Consider the following 20,895-nt stretch of genomic DNA (forward strand, 5'->3'; position numbering starts at 1 on the left):
GTAAGGGGTGAGATGAGAGAGGGGGACCAGGAAGTGTCTGCTGCTGAATGTGGGTCACTGAGGGAAATGTAGAGTAGTATGTTTTTCCTTCCTCTCCTCTCTCCATCTCTCAACAAACTAAGAACATTAATAAACCATGCCCAGTCCTATGACTGGAAAGGGGAGGGGAGCGCGCATACACACAGACACTGCTTGGGAGCCATTGTTTGGACTATCTTGTAACAGAGAGTAATGAAATTGTCACTGCACTGCAGGGCTCTGAGATGTTGAGAGGATGACGATGTCAAATGGAATGACAGTTTAGCGAAGGGTACAAGGTTTTGTAAGGGGTTGCCAATCATGAGTGCTGAGGTCTGTTTGTGACTAGGGAAGAGGGACGTGGAGTGGCATTTAACTTGATGTCTGAAAAGGTTTTTGTCTGGGAATGTCCCTATTAATTTGAGACGGAAACAAACACGTATGCTCACATGCACGCACACACACATCGCCACACACACACATCGCCACACACACACATCGCCACACACACACAGCGCCACACACACACACACAGCGCCACACACACACATCGCCACACACACACATCGCCACACACACACAGCGCCACACACACACACACACACAGCGCCACACACACACATCGCCACACACACACAGCGCCACACACACACATCGCCACACACACACAGCGCCACACACACACACACAGCGCCACACACACACAGCGCCACACACGCACACACACAGCGCCACACACACACATCGCCACACACACACACCGCCACACACACACAGCCCCACACACACACACACACAGCGCCACACACACACATCGCCACACACACACAGCGCCACACACACACATCGCCACACACACACAGCGCCACACACACACACAGCGCCACACACACACACACACAGCGCCACACACACACACACACAGCGCCACACACACACATCGCCACACACACACAGCGCCGGATTATTGCAGGGGCTGAAGCTTCTGGTCTTCAGCCCCGATAATAAGGAAATATAAACTGTATATAATTAACTGCATAATGTGACTGGTCAATTGTGTGAGTCATGGGCTCGGCCCAAGAGGCAATGTTCAAAATACAACAGAGAGCATCATTTAGCGACAGAGGATCAATAGTTTATAAAAAATAACTGTGGATTAAGTTTTATCACAAGAATATTTGGGGATCTGCCAAAATAAACGAAACACCAACATAAAGTGTCTTAGTGATTTCTTTATCCTGCCCTGCACAAACACACAGAATGTTTGGGATTTGTTTTCTTCTCATTATTGTTATAGAACTCGTGGCGGGTCATGTTGTCCCCCTCTCCTCCTGCCATGTCATGTTGTTCCCCTCTCCTCCTGCCATGTCATGTTGTCCCCCTCTCATCCTGCCATGTCATGTTGTCCCCCTCTCCTCCTGCCATGTCATGTTGTCCCCCTCTCCTCCTGCCATGTCATGTTGTCCCCCTCTCCTCCTGCCATGTCATGTTGTTCCCCTCTCCTCCTGCCATGTCATGTTGTCCCCCTCTCCTCCTGCCATGTCATGTTGTCCCCCTCTCCTCCTGCCATGTCATGTTGTCCCCCTCTCCTCCTGCCATGTCATGTTGTTCCCCTCTCCTCCTGCCATGTCATGTTGTTCCCCTCTCCTCCTGCCATGTCATGTTGTCCCCCTCTCCTCCTGCCATGTCATGTTGTTCCCCTCTCCTCCTGCCATGTCATGTTGTCCCCCTCTCCTCCTGCCATGTCATGTTGTTCCCCTCTCCTCCTGCCATGTCATGTTGTTCCCCTCTCCTCCTGCCATGTCATGTTGTCCCCCTCTCCTCCTGCCATGTCATGTTGTCCCCCTCTCCTCCTGCCATGTCATGTTGTCCCCCTCTCCTCCTGCCATGTCATGTTGTCCCCCTCTCCTCCTGCCATGTCATGTTGTCCCCCTCTCCTCCTGCCATGTCATGTTGTTCCCCTCTCCTCCTGCCATGTCATGTTGTCCCCCTCTCCTCCTGCCATGTCATGTTGTCCCCATCTCCTCCTGCCATGTCATGTTGTCCCCCTCTCCTCCTGCCATGTCATGTTGTCCCCCTCTCCTCCTGCCATGTCATGTTGTCCCCCTCTCCTCCTGCCATGTCATGTTGTCCCCCTCTCCTCCTGCCATGTCATGTTGTCCCCCTCTCCTCCTGCCATGTCATGTTGTCCCCATCTCCTCCTGCCATGTCATGTTGTCCCCATCTCCTCCTGCCATGTCATGTTGTCCCCCTCTCCTCCTGCCATGTCATGTTGTCCCCCTCTCCTCCTGCCATGTCATGTTGTTCCCCTCTTCTCCTGCCATGTCATGTTGTCCCCCTCTCCTCCTGCCATGTCATGTTGTCCCCCTCTCCTCCTGCCATGTCATGTTGTCCCCCTCTCCTCCTGCCATGTCATGTTGTCCCCCTCTCCTCCTGCCATGTCATGTTGTCCCCCTCTCCTCCTGCCATGTCATGTTGTTTCCCTCTCCTCCTGCCATGTCATGTGATTCTGTCATTCCTTTGGAAGATGACGGGGACAACAATGCCCTCTCTCACAAAGCCAAACAAAGCCAAACCACGGCAGATCTCAAATGACACCCTATTCCCCATGCAGTGCTACAGCTGGATCTAGCCACTACGCCTAACATAAAAACATATGTAATGGAGACATTCCATCAAATGTCAATGTAAAAGCTGATAATTGTAATTATTTTAAGGACACTCCTGACCTCTAACGACCAACTAAAATCTAAAACTGACCTTACCTTAACCAAACCCTAACCATAACCTGATTTGACCAATTCTGAAATTAAATATCAGTTTGCAGGTCAGGAGTGTCCTTATATTTTTTTCCAGGGCAGGTTGGTGTGTGGCTCTATTCAAAATGGTTGCCTTTGAATAGGACGGGGGAGTCAAGAGGAATGGATGCAAATCAGAGACATGGAAAAGACCAAGCTCGAACAAGAGCACAAGTGTTTATTCTGAATGTTTGTGTGTATGTGTGGCTGGTGTGCGCACGTGTCTGTATGATTGTTCATGGTTTGCATTCGTCATAAAAGGACACTACAGAACTAATTAACCATGATTAAACCACCAAGAATAAAGCACGAATAAAGACACATTTACCTTGGGGATATCCTGGAAATAGCTGTTCTATAATCTTATTGTGGGTGTGCTCAGTCATGGTGCAATGGATTCAAGTTCTAGATACATCAGTGGTATGATAACATATCTAAAGGCCATCTTTGCTCAACTATATCCATCCTACTGTCCACTCCTAGTAAGGGTGTGTTTGTGTTAGTCTTTATTATCAAATATCCTCATTATGGACATATTAGTTCACATTTCTTACATTATGTCTCAAAAGGCAAATGAGCTGGTTCTGTTGTGGTCCTTTTACTCAGCCTGTTTTCTACTAGCCAGTTCCATATAACGGATGATGATGACTGAGTCCGTTATGGCAAGTTTGGAAGTTCCCGATGTTGGAAATACTGTTTACGGAATCCAACTGAGAGCATGACGATCATGATGACCATTCCTTGTTTCTCGTTGTCGTCTCTCTTACAGACAGACAGACAGTGCTATTCTTGGAAGTTTCGGGGATTGGTACAATAATGCTTAGAATAAGACGATTCCCGCGGTCCAATGATGGAAAATCAGGCAAACTACATTAGCAATTTTTTGGATGCTAATTCGATAATCCTCTCATGGCAGAAGGACTATAAAAATGATGACTTTCCACATATCACAATTGCCTATTTATCTTTGGTCACACAGAAATACGGGTCACACTTCAATAACCCAGATGATAAAAAAAACACTATTTTTGTTTAAAATGCACACAGCTGTTTGTGATACTGGTCAGATTCCGGACTTAGACCAAGGCCAACAGCTCCAACTGTTTCCACTCTTTGCTAGCCCAGGGGTTGTTTTGATGTGGTTTCAGATCATGTAATTAACTGTGTGGTTTCATGTTGTGTGCTGCAGGTGTTGGAGAGCTTTAAGATCATGGACTACAGTCTGCTTCTGGCCGTGCATGTTCTGGACCAGAGCCCGAAGGAGGGCGGCGAGCAGGGCCAGGCAGTGGGGGATGGCAAGCGGCCCGTGGCCCAGAGGGTCCTCTACTCCACAGCCATGGAGTCTATCCAGGGGGACGGCAAGGCTGCCGAGGCCCACACCACAGACGACACGTGAGTCAGCTCACCTCAGTCATACTGCCCATACACATTCAAAGACAACCACACGTACAGTACACAATCATATACACTGTAATAGCTTGATGACATTTACACGTACACACACTCACATTCACATACACTGAAAAATACATGGCAAAACTCTTACAAACAATGATCAAAACCCTTAATGTGTCTCCTGACCTGACTACATTCTGTGACTGGACCTGCATTTTACTGGGCTGTATTTCAGGATGGGTGGAATTCCTGCCAAGTCACACAAAGAAGAGAAGCTGCTTATTTTCCTGGGCATCATCGACATCCTGCAGTCCTACAGGTTTAACATTACTTCATAACATGCTATATTATATAGCATAATAACATACTATAATGTTCTGTAACATGGAGGGTTCGTTGCTACGCCCACAGACAATATTCTGATTGATTGGATATCAAGCAGCCACTCTCCTGGGTCCTTAAAGCATCATTTTCTATCCAACTCTGTTGAAAAGGGTTCTGTAGCTGTCAGTCTTTCCTATTCACTCTGGTGAAGCATTGATTTTCTGTCCCAATGCAGGGAGTAAGGGAGAGAGAAGAGTTAGTGAGAGGGAGAGAGAAGAGTTAGTGAGAGGGAGAGAGAAGAGTTAGTGAGAGGGAGAGAGAAGAGTTAGTGAGAGGGAGAGAGAAGCTCCTCAGTGTGACAAGCCTCGAGGGCCAGAGAGACAGAAGTGTCCCTAAAGCTTGTTCCCTTGTGGTCCTTCTGTAGCTCAGTTGGTAGAGCATGGCGCTTGTAACGCCAGGGTAGTGGGTTCGATCCCCGGGACCACCCATACGTAGAATGTATGCACACATGACTGTAAGTCGCTTTGGATAAAAGCGTCTGCTAAATGGCATATATTATTATTATTATTATTGTCCATATCTCAGGATCTCTAAGCTGACCTCAGGACCTGTCTGTCAGTGTCTTGGCTGGGGAGTTACATAATGATATCATTCCCCATATATCTTTTCATATGAATCATCTTCCCTTGCCAACTGTTTGCTTGCCTCAGTCCATCAATTGCACTGTCAAATGTAACTAGAATGGGAGCATATTATGTAACATTACATGTAATATTGCTGTGGTTCCTGTTCTGTCTTTGGTGTCAACGGGAAGCGTCTCAGGTTTTGGGTGATGGGGCTTGGTGAGGGGTTGGGTTTGTTGCATAACAAGCTCTGTTTGTGACAAGACTTCTTGTTTCCCCCTCAGATTCATTAAGAAGTTGGAACACTCATGGAAGGCCCTGGTCTACGACGGCGTAAGTTGATATGCTGCTGATTACGTGTGTCCTTCTGGACACACACCGTTCATAGGTTCCATTCTTATTGATCTCAAATAGCCCTCCCTGATAAAAGCCTGTATTGTCTTCTGTTCTGTCCTCAGGACTCTGTCTCGGTGCACCGGCCTGGTTTCTATGCCAACCGATTCCTCAAGTTCATGAGCACTTCGGTGTTCCGGAAGACTCCGAGTAAGTCTGCTGGCTTCTGTTCCTCAGTCCCCTATGACAGGGATACATTTATGTCACACATGCCAGGCACTGGGATCGGAAAACAAGTGTAATGGTATAAGGGGTATGAGGGCTAAGACTGAGACTACAATAACACTATGTCGTTGTGTCACGTACAGTTTAGTCAACTTTAAACCATTGGAAATGTTTGTACAGATTGATTTGTTAGTCACCAGCTGTGTTGAAGGCAACAACACAGCTGTTTTGATGTAAGGTATACATTTCTCCTGTAAGAGGACGTGATTGTGTTTTACCAGTTTGTTATGTGGATGATCCAGTGACACATACGCTGTTGTCAGTCAATGAAATAGGTCAGGTTTCAAACCCTCCCTCAGCTCCTCTCGCTGTGCTTTACGCTGACATACTGATATAGATTCTTGGCGGTTATGTGTCCATGCATACATTTATGTAGTTGCATATTTTAGTAGTTCTGTTCTGCCTTTAGTTCTTTCCCCAGAAATATCTTGTTATCAGAGAGGTGTTTAGTTTCTCCCTATTAACAGGAGTCTATGGTTGTCCTCTGTTTGGGTGGTGACCATGCCAGTCCCCCAGTGGGGGTAATTTAGGAACCCACCCCAGTGGCTGAAGCCCTTCTCACTTCAGGGTTTTGACTTGTGGAATGTTTCATGTTAAGATGAAATAAAGCAGTGTGCAATGCTGATTTAATGAAGATGGTTTGGGATTTAGATGCTTGGTATTATTATGGCAATGCTTCTGCACAGTTAGATACAATGGGGAGGGATTTCATGCTCTGCTTGGGAGTCAGAATGGAACATCGGGGGACAGTTTCGTAATGATCATTATGCGTTAACAGTTTGATCATTTTACTGCTACTTTGGGAAAGACACTTCAAGCTTGATTATGCACGATAATGGTTGCAATCAGGGTAATCTGTTCCCTCCATCGCGCCCTCTTTCTCTCTTGCTCTACACCTTCACTCTCATTCATACCCCCTCACTATCTCCCCAACCCCCTCTTTCTCTCTTGCTCTACACCTTCACTCTCATTCCTACCCCCTCACTCTCTCCCCAACCCCCTCTTTCTCTCTTGCTCTACACCTTCACTCTCATTCATACCCCCTCACTATCTCCCCAACCCCCTCTTTCTCTCTTGCTCTACACCTTCACTCTCATTCATACCCCCTCACTATCTCCCCAACCCCCTCTTTCTCTCTTGCTCTACACCTTCACTCTCATTCCTACCCCCTCACTCTCTCCCCAACCCCCTCTTTCTCTCTTGCTCGACCCCTTCACTCTCATTCATACCCCCTCACTATCTCCCCAACCCCCTCTTTCTCTCTTGCTCTACCCCTTCACTCTCATTCCTACCCCCTCACTCTCTCCCCAACCCCCTATTTCTCTCTTGCTCCCTCTCTCTCTCCTTATCTTCCTCTCTCCCTTCCCTCCGCTCTCCTTTTCTCTTCCCCCACCACTCGTTTCTGTCTCCCTCTCTCTTTTACCTCGCTCCCCATCCCACTCCCATCTCTTTCTCTCTCTCTCTGTCTCTCTGCAGCCATTCGCTTCTCCCCTTCTAAGAGGACTCACACATCCATCCCTGCTCTGAAGTCGTCCTCTCAGGAGATCCTGTCTTCTCAGAAGGAAGAGGAGGAGGAGTGGAGGCAGAGTCTGGGAGGAGCACGCAGTCTGGCCAGTCTAGACGGACAAGGTAGACCAGCACACAATTATCAATCATCCACACATTCATGTGTTGTAAAAACAAAAAGCACCTGAGAGAAATCACTTCCCAGATATGTCATGCAGACCATACCTCTCATTATGTCTGGACCGATGGGCCTTCGAAAACCACTTGGTCCCCGTAAACTAGTCCTTCAGTAGTGCCATAGTGTCTCCACCTCCAGCCCCCACTGAAATGTTACCTCACCGGAAAGAAAACACAGTCTATATCCTGTTATTAACAGCCAGTCCTCCTAACTCATCCCTCTCGCTGTCTCTCTCGCTGTCTCTCTCGCTGTCTCTCTCGCTGTCTCTCTCGCTGTCTCTCTCTTTCGCTGTCTCTCTTTCGCTGTCTCTCTTTCGCTCTCTCTCTCTCTCTCTCTCTCTCTGTCTCTGTCTCTGTGTGAGTGATTGAGTTAGCGTTATTCATGTAAACTCTTTCTGTGTCTCTTGAGGAGTCATTATCAGGCCCTGACTCCAGTGGCTGGCTGGATTAGAATCAGGCCCTGACTCCAGTGGCTGGCTGGATTAGAATCAGGCCCTGACTCCAGTGGCTGGCTGGATTAGAATCAGGCCCTGACTCCAGTGGCTGGCTGGATTAGAATCAGGCCCTGACTCCAGTGGCTGGCTGGATTAGAATCAGGCCCTGACTCCAGTGGCTGGCTGGATTAGAATCAGGCCCTGACTCCAGTGGCTGGCTGGATTAGAATCAGGCCCTGACTCCAGTGGCTGGCTGGATTAGAATCAGGCCCTGACTCCAGTGGCTGGCTGGATTAGAATCAGGCCCTGACTCCAGTGGCTGGCTGGATTAGAATCAGGCCCTGACTCCAGTGGCTGGCTGGATTAGAATCAGGCCCTGACTCCAGTGGCTGGCTGGATTAGAATCAGGCCCTGACTCCAGTGGCTATGTCCAACCTTCATATAACATGGTGGTCCTTCTGTAGCTCAGTTGGTAGAGCATGGCGCTTGTAACGCCAGGGTAGTGGGTTCGATCCCCGGGACCACCCATACATAGAATGTATGCACACATGACTGTAAGTCGCTTTGGATAAAAGCGTCTGCTAAATGGCATATACATACATATACATTTATATATTTTACATGTACAGTTTCATTTTCAATAGCTTACTCTACGTATTCTAGTGAACCAATTCCATGCATACCTTCGGTCTTGTTAGAAAACCCTATTTTGAGGGATAAAAGGTTCTTGTAGGGACAATTACACTAATTGTATGCACAATACATGGTTGCTTTATTATCTCAACTAATTCAAACCCATGTTCTGTCCTGTAGCTTCGACATCCAGTCTGTACTGTAGGTCTTTAGATCATGTGTTAAATTAATAGCACAGCACAAGCACCCAGGACTTTGTCCTTGCCCTGTCACATCTGCATACTCTTTTGGGGTTTAGGCCCAGGTTGCTGTTATACAAATACAGTTAATGATACATTGACTGACTGAAGGCATTATCAGTGAGGTCATGGCTTTGTGTGTATCTCTCAGTGAGGTCATAGCTTTGTGTGTATCTCTCAGTGAGGTCATGGCTTTGTGTGTATCTCTCAGTGAGGTCATGGCTTTGTGTGTATCTCTCAGTGAGGTCATGGCTTTGTGTGTATCTCTCAGTGAGGTCATGGCTTTGTGTGTATCTCTCAGTGAGGTCATGGCTTTGTGTGTATCTCTCAGTGAGGTCATGGCTTTGTGTGTATCTCTCAGTGAGGTCATGGCTTTGTGTGTATCTCTCGGTGAGGTCATGGCTTTGTGTGTATCTCTCGGTGAGGTCATGGCTTTGTGTGTATCTCTCAGTAAGGCCATGGCTTTGTGTGTATCTCTCAGTAAGGACATCGCTATGTGTGTAGCTCTCAGTGTGGCCATGGCTTTGTGTGTATCTCTGTGAGCTCATGGCTTTGTGTGTGTTTGTGTGTTTCTCCCAGTGTTTGGCTCCTACCTGCGTCCTGACCTAGTCCCTGACACCCCATCTTCATACGAGGGCTCCTCCATGGGAACCATCTCCTCCTCCTCCATCAACCTGGAGACCCAGTCTGAAGACAGGTACCTCTCCCCCCTCCCTCCCTCCCTCCCCCTCCCTCCCTCCCTCCCTCCCTCCCTCCCTCCCTCCCTCCCTCCCTCCCTCCCTCCCTCCCTCCCCTCCCTCCCTCCCTCCCTCCCTCCCTCCCTCCCTCCCTCCCACCTGGAGACTCTGTTCCCTCTATCTGAGGACCCCTTCCACCTGTCCTCTCAAAGGCCCAATTATAATCAGATATATTTACACTCTTGTGTAAATATTGGCAACAATTATTTTGACCTGGGACACCAGGTGAGTAAACGATTGAGCTAATCAGTGACTAAACCAACTAATCACCAGCAGGGCCCCTGCCTGCCATAGGGATTCCCCTGAGGGGAGAGTGTGACAGGAAGAGTGCGAGGGTGGAGAGTACAATGTAAATAATAACCGGTGAAATCACTGAGCTACCTGGGAGGCCAGATGGAAAACATAGGACTCCGCCTATTGTGATGACAAGCCACATGGAACAGGTGACTCAGAGTCCTCAGGCTTTGTGACAGTATGTTATACACTAGAGATACCCTGGAAGAGCCAAGAAAACCCTCACTGGACAGTTATTCACATTGCTCAACCTACATCCAGTTCAGATGCAGTGTGCAGGCCATAAACCATGGACTTTAAATTCTAACCTCCCTCTAGAAAGAACTGTTTATTTTCCTCTCATCTCTCCCCCCGTCTGTCTCTCCCCCCCGTCTGTCTCTCCCCCCGTCTGTCTCTCCCCCCGCCTGTCTCTCTCTCTCTCTCTCTCTCTCTCTCTCTCTCTCTCTCCTCTCTCTCTCTCTCTCTCTCTCTTTCTCTTTCTCTTTCTCTCTCTCTCTCTCTCTCACACACTCACCCCCCTCTCTCTCTCTCTCACACTCACCCCCCTCTCTCTCTCTCTCTCTCACACTCACCCCCCCAACAGGAAGTCTCTATTGTGATGCCTGCCTGGTCTTGTTCCCTTCTCAGGCACCTGTCTGTTGCCCTAAAATTGTCTATCAATGTGTTTCATGAATATTTGACTCAAGAATTTCAGAAGGTCTGATTAAGAGACATTGTTAGAAGAGGGAGTGTAATTTTCTGACAGGGTGACTTTTTCTATGTATGTACATAATCCCTTTTCTGAGGTGTGTGTGTGCCTGCATGTCACCTTTAAGAGGGGTAGGCAATAACATGCCATAAAATGGTAAACACATTCCTGAATTTAAGCAAAGTCAGGAGTCAGCTGACATGCATCAAGGAAATAGCCTGTTTCAGATGTACACCAGCCCCCAGTGCCCCCTGCTGTTCACGCGATGCTGTGTTTTAAAGGACGTTTATTTTCCCAGATTATTTGGGACTCTTTTTAGAGGTCCATAACCCAGTAAAGGAGTTCCACATAAAACATAATGTCCCAGAATTCCCTTACTTAAATGAACTTATCCTGTTTGTAAGTTCTTAGACATTAGCTTCCCCTAGAGACCTCTAGTCTATAGCCAGACACCAGACACACAGGTTTTCCTCTGTTTCCCTGAAGGGGGTTTCACCTGGCTCTCATTTTCATGTTGGATTCTTTGATTTGCTATGCAGTTAATCTTGCACTATGGCCAAAAGAAGGGAGCTATGTAGGGAATAGGGTGCCATTTGGGACTCTTATTTGTATATCTACTTATGTGTGTTTCTTGTTCTCCTGTTTCCCCTCAGAGATGAAATGGCGTCCAGCTCAACATTCACCCTGCAGGACAGCGCCATCTGTCTGACTTCAGAGCAGAGCACCATGGACATAGAGGTGGACATGGACCGGGATGATGGCTCAGTGCTCGATGTCTACTTGGTGAGTATTCACTCACTGGGTGTGTCCCAAATTACACCATATTCCCTACCTAATGCACTACTTTTGACCAGGGCCCATAGTGCTCTGCTCAACATCCTATTTCCGATAAGAAGATACGTTTTAAAAGGTTTTCTGCTCAAGGTTTTTTGTTTTTAAACCTTTATTTAACTAGGCAAGTCAGTTAAGAACAAATTATTATTTTCAATGAAGGCCTAGGAACAGTGGGTTAACTGCCTTGTTCAGGGGCAGAATGACAGATTTTTACCTTGTCAGCTCGGGGATTCGATCTTGTAACCTTTAGGTTCTAACCACTAGGCTACCTGCCGCCCCAACATGACATGTTCTACTCTGATTCAGCCACTGTCTCCTGTATTCCTGACCCTGAGTGGGCTCTAGGAAATGTATCCTCCATATTTATTCATCTGGCAGATAAACACACCCCTTTTAATCAATTCAGAGTCAAAGATAATGTAGGTGAAACCCTTGGTTTTCAAATCAAATCAAATTGTATTTGTCACATGTGCCGAATACACCTTACAGTGAAATGCTTACTTACGAGCCCTTAACCAACAATGCCTTTTTAAGAAAAATAAGTGGTAAGTAATAAATAGATCAAATAATTAAACAGCAGCAGTAAAATAACAATAGTGAGGCTATTTACAGGTGGTACCGGTACAGAGTCAATGTGCGGGGGGGGGGCACCGGTTAGTTGAGGTAATATGTAAATGTAGGTAGAGTTAAAGGGTCCATGCATAAATAATAAACAGAGTGTAGCAGCAGTGTAAAAGGGGGAAGGCAATGCAAATAGTCTGAGTAGCCCATTGATTAGCTGTTCAGGAGTCTTATGGCTTGGGGGTAGAAGCTGTTAAGAAGCCTTTTGAACCTAGACATGGTGCTCTGGTACCGCTTGCCGTGGGGTAGCAGAGTAGCAGAGAAAACAGACTGTTCTCTCTGGTGCTCTCGATGGTGCAGCTGTGGAACCTTTTGAGGACCAATGCCAAATCTTTTCAGTCTCCTGAGGGGGAATAGGTGTTGTCGTTCCCTCCTCACGACTGTCTTAATGTGTTTGGACCATGATAGTTTGTTGGTGATGTGGACACCAAGGAACTTGAAGCTCTCAACTTGCTCCACAACAGCCCTGTCGATGAGAATGGGGGCGTGCTCGGTCCTCCTTTTCCTGTAGTCCAGAATCATGTTGTTTGTCTTGATCACGTTGAGGTAGAGGATGTGTTAGAGGTAGAGGTTGTTGTCCTTGCACCACACGGCCAGGTCTCTGACCTCCTCCCTATAGGCTGTCTCATCATTGTCGGTGATCAGGCCTACCACTGTTGTCATCAGCAAACTTGATGATGGTGTTGGAGTCGTGCCTGGCCCGTGCAGTCATGAGTGAACAGGGAGTACAGGAGGGGACCCCTTGTTGAGGATCAGCGTGGCGGATATGTTGTTACCTAGTCTTACCACCTGGGGGCGGCCCGTCAGGAAGTCCAGGATCCAGTTGCTGAGGGAGGTGTTTAGTCCCAAGGTCCTTAGCTTACTGATGAGTTTTGAGGGCACTATGGTGTTGAATGCTGAGCTGTAGTCAATGAATGGCATTCTCAAATAGGTGTTCCTTTTGTCCAGGTGGGAAAGGGCAGTGTTGAGTGCAATAGAAATTGCATCATCTGTTGGGGCGGTATGCAAATTGGAGTGAGTCTAGTGTTTCTAGGATAATGGTGTTGATGTGAGCAATGACCAGCCTTTCAAAGCACTTCATGGCTACAGACGTGAGTGCTACAGATCAGTAGTTATTTAGGCAGTTTACCTTAGTGTTCTTGGAGTTTCTCCTGATTTATCTGAGCTGATTCAGATGATAAATCAGGCTTGGGCCAAATCAAGGAAAACAGTTGTACTATCTCGATTTAAAAAAAGCTAAATCAAACTATTTTTTAAGCTCTATCTCTGACTCAGGTGGTGATCCTTCTACATTTTGAAAAACAGTAAATGCCCTGAAGTGTTCAAATTCCTGTTCTTCCCTGCCTAAGCAAGTTGTCTGACTCTGGCATCATAACTGAGAAGAATGGAATAAGTGGTACTTTTAATCATGTTTTTATCTCGGCAGGCTTTTTATTTGAGAGAAACGGTGGTGTAGTTGACCCTGGTCAGTCAATCGACTGCTCTTCCCTCTGCCAGCCTCTAGCTGACTCGATGGTTAACCCGTCAACTTCTAGTGAATCTTTGTTTTCATTTAAACAATTTACTACCTGTGATGTGCAAGATGCCTGGATTGATGGGGAAAAAATCCACTGGGGCTAATATACTTGATCCATTGTTGCTGCAGCTCTCTGCCCCCCTGATTGCTGAATCATTAACCCATATGTTTAACCTGATGATTATATCTGGTACTATCCCCAAAGTTTGGAAGGCGGCCTAGGTACTCCTCCTTAAATAAAGGTGAAATAAAAAAATGAAATAAAAGGTGGTGCCCTAAATAATTATCACCCTATTTCTAAACTTTCTTGCCAACTAAGATATTACAATCCTTGATTCATTCTCAGCTTTCTTTTTTATCTTTGAAATGTATGTACATCAGTCGGGTTTCAGACCAGGTCATAGCACCAGGTCCCTAGTTATAAATGTTGTGGTTAACTGTATGTATAAAAGGCAACATTGTGCTGCCCTTTTCATTGACCTGTCAAAGGCTTTCGATACTATTGATCACTCACTACTAATTAAGAGGCTTTCCTCAATTGGCCTCGACCAGGCTGCATGTAACTGGTTTAAAAATGACTTGACAGATATAACTCTGTGTATCTACTGATGGTGTTAAATCAGGTTTCCTGGATATTACGAAAGGTGTTGATTCTGGGTCCTGTAATTTCTACTGTTTACATTAACATTATCAACTTGTCTGTAAGAAATTGGAACCTGCACTTGTACTGTATGCTTATGATACTGTTGTGTATGCTATCCCCTCCACGGTTGACCAGGCTCTACCTGAACTACAGTCTGCCTTCGTTGTATTACAGAAACACTTTTTTGACCTGAAATTAGTACTGTTGTTCTCTAGAGCACATACAAATAAGTCTGATTTAAGCATACAGAACATCAGAAAGTATTCAGACCCCTTGACTTCATCCATATATTTTTTTAACGTTGCAGCCTTATTCTAAAATGGATTGAATTGTTTTTCAATAATAATTCAGGGCTCATCTGTAAAAGACACCGTGGTCTCTATATGACTCCCTGATAAAATACAATCAAATAAATAATTTAAAATAAAAGTCTGCTATAAAGTGCACTACTTTTGACCATTGGCCCATAGGGCTCTGACTAGCACACCCCTGTAGGAGCAGTTCTGTCAAATGGATATAATAACCTGTATTTCTAGTATTTACTCACACTGCACTCTTCTGTTTCAGTGAAAGGGGAGGCTTACAGACTACTACGATTTTGTCAATCGTCTTGACAATCACTACACTCCATTGGACAGGGCTCCTTTGACCCCAGGGCTGTTAAATCCACTCTGCCACTATTGCCAAACACAAAGGACTGGGATGCTCACACCTGATAGGCTGATGAACTAAAACAAGACACAAATGGAATTACATGTCAGACCTTACCAAGTGATGTTTGTTAGAGCGTGTCAGTGAAGTCCCTCATGGCATATATAGAAAATATACATTCATTTGAATGTTTTCATTTTCCTGCTGACCAGAAGTTATTACACTTTCTTCATAGTAGCTGGTTGGATAATGAACATTTAGTGAAGTGTAACAGTGACATGGAAAACACAAGGCCAATATGGATGAGCCTGGACTCATAATGCTGTTAAAAGAACGGATATTATATTAATTCTGAAACCACCAAGCCAAGGCCAAACTAAAGACTCATTGGCTGGTATGTTGAAGGTACCAAACCAACCAACACATTGCTATTCATTCCAATCAGACAGGATGAAAGGAGCCGTTTGAAGGCTGCTGTCGACTTGGGTCAATCAGCTTCATTGAAGAGGATGGCGATATACACTCGCCCGTCAAAATGGCACTTTGGATGTTAGTTATGATTGTAATAACTATTTTTCCTTGACGAACGTTGGATTAGTGGAATATGCACACCTGTGTATGTCATAAGTACAATGGTAGATTTTTATTGATGCACAGAAACTAATTTTATAGGGAGGGGTGTCAACTAAAGATTTCTCAGGATATCCTTTGATACTGAAGAACGAGTGTGTCCTCTATTGTTAACTAGTAGTTTGCCTCCATTTTAGACAGAATTCAGAATGTGTCAGATCTATGATTCCACCTGTCGGTTTTGATTATATATAGTTTGCTGAAGATAAATATTTTAATCACTGAATGTGAAGAATCCTATAAATAAAATGCGTTCCACTTGTTTTTCCCCCCAAAATCTTGAATATCAGTTGCAATCGATGCTTTGTTTAAAAAGAAAAACAGTACTCTCCATTTCCCTCATGTAGAAGACATCCTCACAACTGCAGAGATGTAAGTCTTAATTTCTGTAGTGTAACAATTTTAATTTACAGAACATTGCCCAAATGATAACACTTCAGACGTACAACAGAAATATACAAAGCGTGTCAATTCCTCAGACAAAATTAAAGGCTTAATGCATTCTTCAGCTGATGTCACTCCTCTGATCATCATGGCAATGTTGTTTCCCCATGGATTCTATGACCCCTCAAGCTGAGTGGAGGATTCTGACAAATGAGGTAAGAAATCCTGTGAAATGCTGACCCCAGTGTAGCGTCTCTGGTCGTATGATACTGTAACAGACTTCTTCCAGGGCTCATCCTGGTGTTTAAGGCATGACAGGTTAACGAAAAGAAATGGCCACCCCATCTCCTCAAAGACTTTGAAGCGAATGAAGAGGTCCATTTGAACACCCAATGATGTGGTAGGCTGTACATCAGCCATACAGCTAGCTGTATGTTACGGGGGGGGCAGCAAACTCGACAGTGGATACCAACAATTGATACCTTAGTGTTTATGGGTCACATTCAACAAATGACATCCATCTATACCATACATTCAGTTCGTTGTCATAAAGGACACCTTACTTTGAAAACAGGCGAGTTATGTAGTTCTTCCAATTCCAGTTTGCCAACATCCTTTACTTTCAATCCCTTAACATTACATACACTGGTAAACTAATGTCTCCGTACAATCCATTAGACTCCAGGGCAGGTCGTCACTAGGAGAGGACAAGACAAAGGCTAGCCAAACTCACACTGCTCTCAGTCTGTCTTTTTGTAGTCAAATTAGCAGCATGAAAACAATCAGTGGTTAATGCAAACAAAGTATAATTGGAAATGTACAAAACAATTTACAAAAAGCAAAGAATTGGTTGAATTGATTCAAAATATTGCCATAGAAATTCTTGAATTTATATACATATCCATGGACAGTTTGACGATGTTTGGTTGTTTTTGTGTCTCAGGTGGCTAGCAACTACTGGTAGAATAAAGCCCTAAACCAGTTTCTAGTCATTTGATGCAGATATTTCATCATGGGTAATATAGTTTGGAGACATTCTGGTAGACGGATTAATGGGTAATGTAGTCTGTGGGAGCCCCTTGAATGATCGTAAATGTAGCCATGTCTCTTCAGGATTAAATGTGTTCCCGCCTGAGAGAAAAGGAGATGGAAAGTTACCAAAAACTCATGGCACACAATGATCCTCAACATTGATCTGATTTAACAACTGTACTTGTGTGGTAGAGTGTAATTCAATATTTATTGTCTATATAGATTTCTTTAGGCTTGATCCAGCAATGCTGTATGGAGGCTGTGACCCAATTGCAGAGCCTCCAGAGGCCAAATCGAGCTCCGTAGAGCGATGTTGTGCACTTCCCAATGTATGTAACAATGCGGAAGGCTCCGTATAGCTCCACATTGACATGATTGTGTGATGGTAGGTCCTGTATAAACAAACTCACTTCCTTGACAACAGATCTGGGAAGCGCAAGAAGTATGAATGCCCTGACTTCTACAGAGGCCGTATCGCAGTACATGCTGTACGGCCATTGCGTATGCAGATTGACCATGCAGAGCCTTTTAGAGTGGGTTTGAGTTCGCTGCTACCTGTAGAGGTTTAAAAGAGGATGGGTTTCCCACTGGTCTTCTCCTGGACGTAGCCGGTGAAGCGTTTGAGGAACTTGGGGTACTCCCTCTTGGCCACAGCTCTGAGGACTGAGGCAGGAGCCCAGCCTCCAGGATTCACTAGGGAAAAACAACCACTCAGTCACTATATATCACATGGTGTGATAAAATCACTATACCAAACCATTAATCAACATTTAACTTCCATTATCTACCCACATAAAGCAGCTTGTATTTGTACATGGTCCAATAGGGAACATAGAAGAAAACAGGAGAAAAAAAAAACTGACATGTAGGTGGATAAACTTGACCGGGCTCATATGACAACCATGAAGTCCTCACCTAGTGGGGACCTGAAAGAACTTGGGTTGCTGTACTCACCGTTGGCCACGTAGGTGATCTTACAGAGGATGTTGTCCCTGCTGATCTCTTTGTTGCCCTCTGGAGGGCTCACAAGGGTCTGGCAGATCATGGCCACGTTGATTTTTGCACGGACACACCGGTTGGTGGGCTACAGAAAGAAAGGGAATGGATGAGAAGGTAAGAGAGCAGTAGCTATTCATCCCCTTCCAATTCAACATTGATCGCTAGCTCTATGCCATCATATATGGCAATAAGTCCTTTGTGTCTGTGGAACTCACCTGGGCGTTGTTATGATCCACAGAGAAGTTGCAGACCAGCCACGTGTCTGGGTCACTCTCATTGGTTGCCAGGATCTTCCTGATAGCGGATAGGTAGAGAACATCCCTCTGAGAGGCGGGCCATACTCTCTGAAACACAACCATTGGCTGTCAGTCAAACATGACCAGTCTTTAGACAACCCACATGTACAAGAGCCTGACACACTAGGGTGAACCTGAACTCCAGAGGTATGATTACCTTGTGTGTCTGGTAGACTATAACAGCATTGTCTGAGAGCGTCTCCACCACATTGAAATTTTCAATAGTGGCTGGAAGAGAAACAGATCAAGACTAGACAAATAAACAACAATTCAAGACATTGATTGTGTGCAAAGTAACCAAATAAAATGATGACTCTAGTCTAAAAAGAATCTGATGACGATAGACTCACTCTCCCAGTCGTTGCGCACGTCCGTGTCCCAGAAGTAGTGGCATAACTCATGTCCTGTCACACCCTTCACTGCATGGGTGGCCTTCAGAGGGTCCAGGACGATGCCGTTCTCCTCCACCTCTCTCCTGTACACCTGAGATAGCAGACAGTCACATGCATAAGCCATTATAGATGTATATTAGACCCATAAACACTGCACTGTTTACAGTGTGAGTGAGCAGAGCGGAGCACGTTAAACTCATCACTGTAGGTATAGTCTTCTATACTAGGCATGCAGGGAACAGTGTGTCTACTGTAGTATCTAGTTATGGTCGTCTATATCCTCATCTTCACCTTCATCTCACCCTCCTCCACCACCAGCTGCCAGTTGGCGTCTCCACCCATGTCCTGCAGGGAGTATGTCATGTGATTCTGGACCACCTCCTCCACCTGACACAGACACATCACATGTAGCAGGGCGTTGAGTCACTGTATTTTACTGTAACAGTCTGTACTACAGGCTGTTATTAGGAGACAGAGCATAACTGTCAGGGAGAATGTAAGGTACAGTATATTCAGGACACTGGGGTCCATGCCTCCTCATGCAGAGAAAGTGGGAGGGAGAAAGGGGTTACAACAGGAATCCAGTCATGCATTGCAGCATCTGCTGAGGTCAGCTCAGACCAAACAATGGATGGTGACCAGGGGCCTGGTGGTCTCAGCTTTACTCTTTTTAATGCTGTGGCTAACTGAATACTGGCACATAGCTCCTCAAGGAAACACAGCCTTTTGGTTTTTTTGCCCCTTTTTCTCCCCAATTTCATGATATTGAGTTGGTATTTACAGTCTTGCCCCATCGCTACAACTCCCGTATGGACTCGGGAGAGGCGAAGGTGGAGAGCCGTGCGTCCTACGAAACACAACCCAGCCACTGCTTCTTGACACAATGCCCGCTTAACCCGGGAAGCCAGACGCACCAACGTGTCAGAAGAAGAAACTCTGTACATCTGGCAACTGTGTCAGCATGCATGAGCACGGCCTGCGACAGGAGTCGCTAGAGCGCGATGGGACAAGGACATCCCGGCCGACCAAACTATCCCCTAACCCGGACGACGCTGGGCCAATTGTACGGCGCCCAATAGGTCTCCCGGGCACGGCTGGCTGCGACAGAGCCTGGACTCGAACCAGGATCTCTAGAGCACTGGCACTGCGATGCCGTTCCTTAGACCACTGGCGAGGCCCCTATAGACCTTTGACGAAAATTCTAGAACTGTTGATTATTGAATCTCGGCCCCTGATTTTTTGTTTTGATTGTAGAGAGCGCCATCAAGTTATAGCCAGTGGTTGTAGCAAGCTTCACTTCCCGCCATTGTAAATAAGAATTCGTTCTTAGCTGACTTACCTAGTTAAAGGTTAAATAAAAAATAAAATTCCCCTGTCCCAAATGTGTAATTCGCACTCCAACCTGTGAAAGTCAGCAACAAAGCGTTTAGTCTGCCGGAAAGCTAAAACAAGAAGAAAAAGTTTAGCTAGCTAGCTACTAGGGGTGGGTAGCTAAGGGTCAAGTGCTGTGTTGTTTTTTCCAAACAGGACAACGTGCGTTGATCACTGCAATGAAGGTCTGGCTACATTTGACTTTTCACTCAGTGTCTTACGGCCTAGCAATAGCGGTCTATTCTGTTAAAAGCTGTCCATGCCACCCAAAAAGCCAACTTTGTGCAAAAGGAAAATACATCTGTAGCTAGCTAGCCAGTAACTAGTTAGTTCTCAACTAACTAGCTAATTGGCTTGGGCAGTATGCCATATATAACATATGAAATAGCCAGGATGGTTTTATACCATTGAAACAATTTCCCACAAAAATTGCCCTTGAGCAAAGCACTTGACCCCCCACAAGTGCTCTTCACCCAGGGGTGCTACAATGCAGGGTGTTGGGAAAAGCAGAAGGTACATTTCCCGTTATAAGCAATGGACAAAGTATATATTCCCTCCATGTTATTGTCACAAGATGACTCTGCACATCTCTACACCTACACCGCTGTTGTCTCAATTGCACCACTGTTCAAGTAGTCCATGTATTGTACGATACTGCCATTATTGTATGTACGGCTACTATTTAATTGTGCTTTTTAAACTATCCTGTAAATTCAGAACAAATAAACAGAGTTTCTTACTATGCCTACCTAAATATTTGACACTGTGAAAGACTAAATGTCTATTACCTACTTTTGAGTATTATTGTGAATGAGTTGTGCATCACCCCAGCCAAACCTTCCCCTAACCCGGACGACGCTGAGCCAACATGTAGCTTAGTCAGTGTATGGGACTTCTCCATACACTAAGCTACATGTAAAACCGTTTCCGTCTTTATAAGTAGACTTCGTTTACTTTTTAAAATATTTTCTTTTACATGTTGAGTTCTCTGGGGCAGCTAGCTAGCAGGATATATAGTGGGGCAGCTAGCTAGCAGGATGTA

General features: G+C 45.6%; 2 protein-coding genes across 11 annotated transcripts in view; one reads left to right on the forward strand and one right to left on the reverse strand.

Annotated features, from left to right (window-relative positions):
* LOC118377295 (phosphatidylinositol 4-phosphate 5-kinase type-1 beta-like) overlaps window positions 1–15,641 on the forward strand; it is a 75,784-nt gene extending 60,143 nt beyond the window's left edge. For all 7 annotated transcript variants that reach the window (XM_052478948.1, XM_052478951.1, XM_052478950.1 and 4 more), the window contains 8 exons: window positions 4,006–4,208; window positions 4,447–4,530; window positions 5,443–5,491; window positions 5,617–5,701; window positions 7,253–7,405; window positions 9,345–9,462; window positions 11,138–11,267; window positions 14,666–15,641. In XM_052478948.1, coding sequence (XP_052334908.1) covers window positions 4,006–4,208; window positions 4,447–4,530; window positions 5,443–5,491; window positions 5,617–5,701; window positions 7,253–7,405; window positions 9,345–9,462; window positions 11,138–11,267; window positions 14,666–14,668 — 825 coding nt within the window. In that variant the 3' untranslated portion in view covers window positions 14,669–15,641. The remainder of the gene's footprint in view (window positions 1–4,005; window positions 4,209–4,446; window positions 4,531–5,442; window positions 5,492–5,616; window positions 5,702–7,252; window positions 7,406–9,344; window positions 9,463–11,137; window positions 11,268–14,665) is intronic.
* Window positions 15,642–15,758: 117 nt separating this feature from the next.
* LOC118377293 (ceramide transfer protein-like) overlaps window positions 15,759–20,895 on the reverse strand; it is a 41,485-nt gene continuing 36,348 nt past the window's right edge. For all 4 annotated transcript variants that reach the window (XM_052478939.1, XM_052478940.1, XM_035764161.2 and 1 more), the window contains 7 exons: window positions 18,774–18,869; window positions 18,441–18,573; window positions 18,248–18,318; window positions 18,010–18,138; window positions 17,750–17,879; window positions 17,351–17,488; window positions 15,759–16,894 (listed from right to left, as the gene is read on the reverse strand). In XM_052478939.1, coding sequence (XP_052334899.1) covers window positions 17,361–17,488; window positions 17,750–17,879; window positions 18,010–18,138; window positions 18,248–18,318; window positions 18,441–18,573; window positions 18,774–18,869 — 687 coding nt within the window. In that variant the 3' untranslated portion in view covers window positions 15,759–16,894; window positions 17,351–17,360. The remainder of the gene's footprint in view (window positions 16,895–17,350; window positions 17,489–17,749; window positions 17,880–18,009; window positions 18,139–18,247; window positions 18,319–18,440; window positions 18,574–18,773; window positions 18,870–20,895) is intronic.

Source organism: Oncorhynchus keta, chromosome 25 (genome assembly GCF_023373465.1).
Source record: "Oncorhynchus keta strain PuntledgeMale-10-30-2019 chromosome 25, Oket_V2, whole genome shotgun sequence".
NCBI classification, from domain to species: Eukaryota; Metazoa; Chordata; class Actinopteri; order Salmoniformes; family Salmonidae; genus Oncorhynchus; species Oncorhynchus keta.